Here is a 7,836-nt window from a genome sequence, read left to right as displayed (position 1 = left end):
TTGGAAGCCACTGGCTAAGCATGAAGGAAGTAGTTCAGAAGCTTGCCGAGAGGGGACATGAAGTGGTGGTGCTTAAACCAGAAGTAAGCTGGCAGATGGGAGAGAGGGAAAAACATGCATACACTGTGAAAACATACCCAGTGTCCACCAAGTTAGAAGATCTGGATAATGCCTTTCAGCTCTATCTTGCTACTCACCTGAAGAGTATGCCTTTCCCAATGGATATTCTAGCTCTGTACAACATCTCAGTAGATGTTTTTGGCACGTTCTTTCTTCAGTGCAGAGAACTATTCAGCAGCACAGAAACACTGCAGTACTTGAATCAAAGCGGCTTTGATGCAGTCCTCACAGACCCTATTTTGATGTGTGGAGCAACAGTTGCCAATTACCTTTCACTTCCATTTGTGTTCTTCATGAGAGGATTTCCTTGCAATCTACACTACAAAGCTACACAGTGCCCAAGCCCTCTGTCATATGTCCCTAGACTATTTTCATTCAATTCAGACCACATGACGTTCTTCCAGAGAGTAGAAAATACACTGATTTCATTCTTGGAGCTCTTTTATTGTAATGGGTACTATCAAGCTGCAATACAGCTTTCCTCTGAAGTTCTTCAAAGAGATGTATCCCTGATTGACCTCCTGAACTCTGCTTCTATTTGGCTTATGAGATATGACTTTGTGTTTGAGTATCCCAGACCAGCGATGCCCAATATGGTCTTCATTGGAGGTATAAACTGTGCTGAGAAGAAACCGCTGCCTAAGGTATGTTCTTTTTCTCAGATTGCACATTTTCCAAAGCAATGTAATTTCATAGCTAATGGACACTTAGTGGATTTGATATTATTTTTCTAATTTTTTTTTAATATTTCTGAGACTTGGCTTTTTTTTCCATGGTCTAAAATGTTGGCAGGTGACTTTTATTTGAATTAATATTTTCAGAGAAATCCAATGTTTGACTTCATCTTCTGTATGTTGTCAGTGAATACATATTGTTCTTCGGTCAGATGCAGCAGTAATTTCATCTTCATGGAGTGTAGCATATATACATTCCATCAGAAATTTGAAATGCATTTCATTAATTCAAAAATTATTTTTTAATTAATTTGCATTGTTTCTATTTTCATAACATGATGTTTCCTAACTGGCTAAGCATTTTTTCTATGTGTTTCTTGATACTGACTTTTATTAGAATTGTTCTGCAGGAGTGTTAAAGACAGTCTGTCTTGTTAAACAATTTATAGCATCAGACATTTCTTCTAGTCGTGGAGGAGGGTACATATTTCTTTCCTCAGATATTTCCTTCTCACTTCTGAAGTGTGTACACATGATATCAGAATGTGTTTGTGTTACTGTATCTATGAATTGATTTTTTTTTTCTTCATTTTTCTTCATTGATGGGCATATGGTCATTGCATTGAACTTCACTGTGTCAATTACAAAATAAGCTGATTGCAAACATTTTCTTGTTTTTGATTTGAGAGAGTGATAATTATTTTAGTTTGAAGAGCCACCATTACATGTAATCACTAATTGCATGACTGAAAATCTAATTGGCAAAATAAAAAAATGACAGTGGGAGGAGTGAGGTACAGTAAAATGCATGATCAAGATCTACATTCTTAACAAAAAGACTGTTAATGACATAGGAGAAGATTCCCAAAAAATAACGGTTCAGTGCTACTTCTAAAATAGGAAAGAAGATACTGGGAAAAATCAAGTAATGGCTTATTGATATCAGAACAACTACAAAAAGCTGATTTTTTTCTCTCTGGTTTCTCTCTGGACTGTCATGATAGATATAGATGCTGATAAATTACAGGAGAAGACTGTGTAGATAAACTCCTAAAGGGATGTATAATACAAAGATGCAGAGTTAGGTTCAGGAGATCTTGGAGTCAGTCTTGCAGGAGCCTGAGAGGCTATTCTGTATATGGATTGTTATTGCTTACTTGTGGCATTACCCAATGTCTTGTGGCAGTGCTGGATAAGAGGAGCATTTGCTGTAATTCAGTGCCGTCGTACCTACCAAAAGTGGTGTGGAAGAGGGGAAGACAAGAGCCATCAGCTGTCTGTGGGCTGCATTGTGTGGAAGGTGTGAGACTGTGACACTGGGAACCAAAGGCAGAGACATGAGGAACATGATAAAAATGTACACCTCCTTCCATGCTTGCTTTCCTCAGAGAGAGGGCTGTGGTGAATGCTACCGACCTGACCTATTGCTTACTGAACTGAACTAAGAACTGGAGAATTCACTGTGTATTCCAGTTTGAGGTCCAATATGAGATTTGGAAATCGTTTATGTGATTAATCAATAACCTCAGCACTGTGCCCAGACTTCTGATGATAAATGATAATGATAATGAAACCACACCTGTGAAGGATTAATTGACTTCTGGTAGGCTCTTCAAATTGACTTCTTCAGTAGTTTTCAATGGGATTTTCTTGGGGTCTACAGACGTGGAACACGGTGGTTGTCTTACTTATTCTTTAACTGCTACATGGGTGCTTTTAGAGATGATCTTCCAGGATGGTGGGAAACTTTTTGCACTATCCAATGTGAAAACCACAGGTTTTGCATGAGTCCAGTAATGGGGAAGCTCAGGCAGAACAGATAGTAACTGCCTGCTGATGATCTGCAAACCAGCTTCAAGCATGTAGTGGACACACTGGAGACATGTCCAGTCCTTTACACAGGACAGGTGGGCTTCTGTAAGGCTCCATGGTCACAGTGTTTCCAGTTTCATGTTCTATTGGCTCCATTCGTACTGCCATGGTGATGTTTTCATCCTTAGAAATCTGTTTGTTAATCACAGAATCACAGAATGGCCAGGGTTGGAAGGGACCTCAAGGATCATGAATCTCCAACCCCCGTGCCACATGCAGGGCCACCAACCTCCCCATTTAATACCAGACCAGGCTGCCCGGTGCCCCATCCAACCTGGCCTTGAAAACCTCCAGGAATGGTGCATCCGCAGCCTCTCTAGGCAGCTGTTCCAGTACTTCACCACTCTCACTGTAAAGAACTTCCCCCTCACATCCAACCTAAATTTCCCCTCTCTCAACTTAAAACCATTTCCCCTTATCCTGCAGTTATCAACCCTTTCACAGAGTTGATTCCCCTCCCCTCTGTAGGCTCCATTTAGGTATTGAAAGGCTACAATTAGGTCAACCTGCAGCCTTCTTTTCTCCAGGCTAAGCAAGCCCAGTTCCCTCAGCCCGTCTTCATAGGGGAGGTGCTCCAGTCCCCTGATCATCTTGGTGGTTAACAAGGAAATGACAGAATATCTCATTTACTGTGGCTTTGATGCCCTCTTTTGATGCTTCTGAGTGGAGCCACAGTTGCTAACTGTGCTACATTCCCATCCATGCTCTCTGGGAGATGACCTCCAAGAGTTACTCATCAGTGCTGTATTGTTCTGGTTTGCAAGTGTCATTCTCCTTGTTGCTTTCTCCTTGTGCAGGAGAGTCAATAGATGCGTTGCCCTGTGGATACAAGAGAAGGTTGTTGGTGCTTGGCTAGGCATTGTCACTTTGACCTTTAGCTAGTGCAGGCTTTTGTACTTACAGGAGTGTATCGTAGTGATAGTCACAGGCTTAATCCTGCTCGTAGGTGGCCCGACATTAACTCAGTGAGCTAGGAAGCTGCATATATTGTGTCAGCCTTAAGGTCAGTAAGTAGGTCTCTTTAGGATACAACATTCATAAATTTACAGCGTCTGCAGTCAGCCTCTTTGTGGCTGGAGATGTGTTTTGGCAGGTAATGCAAACATCTAAACAATGGTGCTGCCACCAACAGCTTCCTTGCTTCCCTGTTCTCCCTCTCAGGTTTTGCCCTGAGTGCTACTGTGATTCTGTAAACAGCCCCTTGTTGACTTGGATAGTGACATGGATCTCCCATTTCCCTGGCAAGGCTTGAAAATAAGTAAAGTGAAAATAAGTCAAAAGTGCAGAGGGAGGAAAACCACACTGGTCATGTAGAGCCTTGAATGGCTGGAGGAACAAAGCCCCAAGGCAGGAGAGATACATGTTTGTTTGTAGATAGCACCTGTCTGGTCACCTACCTATATACGTAGGTTTCTTGGAAAGTAATGCCTCCTACTTATTTCATTGAAAAGTACAACATATATAAAGAGCACAATAGCACTGTTTGTCAGAGTAAATTCTCAGCTACAAAACACTGTTCCACAGCAGAGTCACCACCCCTGGCAGATTCACATGCATGACTGATTGAGACACTACTCATTTTGTGGTGTGGCAGCTGTGCATGGCCATCAAGAGGTTGATTGGCTCGCCTTTCAAGTTGCTGTTGCCACTGCTGAAATGCAGCACCCACAGCCTCACTGACCTAACTTCCACAGTTTGGCCTCCATAAATGTTCATCCGTCATTGATGAAAGTCGGTGGGTGCCATTTGTGCACATGGAGATTATCAAGTACTCATATAAATTTTCATTGTGACTAGTAGTCATTTAATCACTCAGAAATTTACAACTGCAAAATATCTGTCCCCACAGTATTCAAGAACCATTCAGACTGGAAATGTACTCACTGAGACCTTGAACTCACCATTTTATGACCTGGAATCATGTTCTTAGCAGGCGTGTGTTATCTGAGGCTCCATAGTAGACTTTTTGCAACATAGCTTTATACCTAAAAAGATGAAAGGTTAGAAGGAAGTTCTATATATATTTTACGAGGGGAAAAGATTTTCAGTTGGCTACTTCTTTCAAAAATGCAGGTATCCTTCAATGAAGAAGATAAATCTCAGTTGTACCAAATAATGGTTTTGGTTATTTAAAAAACAACACAGGTCGTTCAACACTAGTTTTTCATATTTATCTTTACTGTAAGATATACTTAACTGACAGATTTGCCATAGTATGGTTATGAAAGAAAGTGCAGGAAGCCTTAAGTGGGAGTGAAAGTATCGCACATGTTTGTAAGAGAATTTTCCTTTGTAACAGATTTTATGTGCCCAAACTTCCTGCATTCCACTGCATTGGTACTGTTATAAAATGTATAGGAGTTGTTTTCACGAGACTTGTCTTCCTTTGTCGTAACTTGTGTCGTGAGTAAAGAGGTGGAAGAAGACACATCAGTGTTCAAGAGAAATCTGTAGAAATCTAACTAGGATGTCGAGAAGCTCATTCTCTGTTAAGTACTGAAGAATTTTAATGACTCAGCATAGGTAAAGGTCACCATGCTTGGCTTTAAAAGTAATTTAAAAACAGCATTATTCACTGGTAAGTGTGCAGTGATTAAGTCAGTAAATCATTAACTAGAAGATAATCACAATTCAACACAACTCAGCAGATAAATCCATCCACTTCCTACAAAAGTGTATTATAGCTACAGCCTGGAGAAAGAGAAGAAGAGGAAGGAGACGGTTTCGCAGTCAGTACTGTCCACAGGAAAATGATGTTACGGCTTTGCTATCCACTTGCTGCCTGGACTTTTATCCTCCTCATTCCTGGCCTCTCTGAAGGAGGGAAACTCCTGGTGGTGCCCATGGTTGGAAGCCACTGGCTAAGCATGAAGGAAGTAGTTCAGAAGCTCGCCGAGAGGGGACATGAAGTGGTGGTGCTTAAACCAGAAGTAAGCTGGCAGATGGGAGAGAGAGAAAAACATGCATACACTGTGAAAACATACCCAGTGTCCACCAAGTTAGAAGATCTGGATAATGCTTTTAAACTGTTCCTTGGTACTTTCCTGAAGAGTTTGCCTTTCCCAGAGAATCTTATAGTACCCTACAAGAACACCGTACACCTTTTCAAAACCTTCTATCATGAGTGCAGAGCACTGTTCAGCAGTATGGAAACACTGCAGTACTTGAATCAAAGTGGTTTTGATGCAGTCCTCACAGATCCCTTTTTTATGTGTGGAGCAACAGTTGCTAATTACCTTTCACTTCCTTTTGTTTTCTTCATGAGAGGATTTCCTTGTAATCTGCATTATGAAGCAGCACAGTGCCCAAGCCCTCTGTCATATGTCCCGAGAGGAACTTCGATGAACTCAGACCACATGACATTTTTCCAGAGAGTGCAAAATACATTGATTTCACTCCTGGAGAGCTTTCAGTGCAACGCCATGTATCAAGATGCAATAAAGTTTTCCTCTGAAGTTCTACAAAGAGACATAACTCTACTGGACCTCCTGAACTCTGCTTCTATTTGGCTATTAAGATATGACTTTGCGTTTGAGTATCCCAGACCAGTGATGCCCAATATGGTGTTCATTGGAGGTATGAACTGTGCTCAGAAGAAACCATTGGCTAAGGTATGTTCATTTTCTCAAATTACACATTTTCAAAGCAGTGTAATTTCATGGCTTATGGACGGTTAGCGAACTTGATATTATTTTTCTTTCCAAAATATTTTAATAGATCTGATTCTTGGCATATTTTTTTTCCATGGGCTGAAGTGGAGGCAAGTAGCTGTTATTTGAATTAATATTTTCAGAGAAATTCAAGAAAAGTTCGACTTCATCTGCTGTATGGTGTCCTCAGTGAATACATATTGTTTTTCTGTCAGATGCAGTATTAGTTACATCTTCATGGACTGCAACAATTTATTTTTTTTAATCAGATATATGAAATGCATTTCATTTATTAAAAAATTATTTTTAATTACATTGCATTTTCTCTGACCTTTAGCTAGTGCAGGCGTCTATGCTTACAGGAGAGTGTCGAAGTGATAGTCACAGGCTTAATCCTGCTTGTAGGTGGCCCAACATAAACTCAGTGAGATGGACGAGAAGCTGGACATGAGCCAGCAGTGTGCGCTTGCAGCTCGGACAGCCAACTGTGTTCTGGGCTGCATTAAAAAAGGGGTGGCCAGCAGAGAGACGGAGGTGATTGTCCCCCTCTACTCGGCTCTTGTGAGGCCCCATCTGCAGTACTGTGTCCAGGCCTAGGGCCCCCAGCACAGAAAGGATGTGGAGCTCTTGGAGAGGGTCCAGAGGGGGGCACTAAGATGGTCAGAGGGCTGAGTACCTTTCCTATGAGGAAAGTTTGAGGGAACTGGGATTGTTTAGCGTGGAGAAGAGAAGGCTATTCTTCGGGGGGACTTCACTGTGGCCTTCCAGTACTTGAAGGGAGGGTATAAACAGAAGGGGAAACGGCTGTTTACGAGGGTGGATAATGATAGGGGGAATGGTTTTAAACTGAGACGGGGAGGTTTAGGATAGATATTACAAGGAAGCTTTTCACACAGAGGATGATGACGCACTGGAACAGGTTACCCAAGGAGTTTGTGGATGCCCCATCCCTGGAGGCATTCAAGACTAGGCTGGATGTGGTTCTGGGCAGCCTGGTCTGGTGGTTGGCGACCCTGCACATAGCAGGAGGTTGGAACAAGATGATCATTGTGTTCCATTTCAACACAGGATATTCTGTGTTTCTATGATATTACAATATCCTGCAGTCAGCCTCAAGGTCAGTAAGTAGGTTTCTTCAGAATTCCAACACTCATAAATTTACAGCATCTGCAGTCAGCCTCTTTGTGGCTGGAGATGTGTTTTGGCAGGTAATGCAAACATCTAAACAATGGTGCTGCCACCAACAGCTTCCTTGCTTCCCTGTTCTCCCTCTCAGGTTTTGCCCTGAGTGCTACTGTGATTCTGTAAACAGCCCCTTGTTGACTTGGATAGTGACATGGATCTCCCATTTCCCTGGCAAGGCTTGAAAATAAGTAAAGTGAAAATAAGTCAAAAGTGCAGAGGGAGGAAAACCACACTGGTCATGTAGAGCCTTGAATGGCTGGAGGAACAAAGCCCCAAGGCAGGAGAGATACATGTTTGTTTGTAGATAGCACCTGTCTGGTCACCTACCTATATAC

At 41.9% G+C, this 7,836-nt stretch overlaps 2 protein-coding genes across 2 annotated transcripts; both read left to right on the top strand.

Moving 5' to 3' along the window:
* The first annotated feature begins 6 nt into the window (after positions 1-6).
* On the top strand, positions 7-869 carry LOC116217592 (UDP-glucuronosyltransferase 1-6-like). The gene has a single exon (XM_031557474.1). It carries the CDS (start codon positions 21-23, stop codon positions 852-854), a length of 834 nt encoding a protein of 277 aa, XP_031413334.1. The 5' UTR covers positions 7-20; the 3' UTR covers positions 855-869.
* A 4,472-nt stretch (positions 870-5,341) lies between these two features.
* LOC104915473 (UDP-glucuronosyltransferase 1-9-like) lies at positions 5,342-6,358 on the top strand. The gene has a single exon (XM_010726367.3). It carries the CDS (start codon positions 5,417-5,419, stop codon positions 6,341-6,343), a length of 927 nt encoding a protein of 308 aa, XP_010724669.2. The 5' UTR covers positions 5,342-5,416; the 3' UTR covers positions 6,344-6,358.
* Positions 6,359-7,836: the final 1,478 nt, after the last annotated feature.

Source organism: Meleagris gallopavo (assembly GCF_000146605.3).
Source record: "Meleagris gallopavo isolate NT-WF06-2002-E0010 breed Aviagen turkey brand Nicholas breeding stock chromosome 7 unlocalized genomic scaffold, Turkey_5.1 Chr7_random_7180001951058, whole genome shotgun sequence".
NCBI classification, from domain to species: Eukaryota; Metazoa; Chordata; class Aves; order Galliformes; family Phasianidae; genus Meleagris; species Meleagris gallopavo.
Note: the sequence above shows the minus strand (reverse complement) of the source record. Positions and strands in the feature narration are given on the sequence as shown.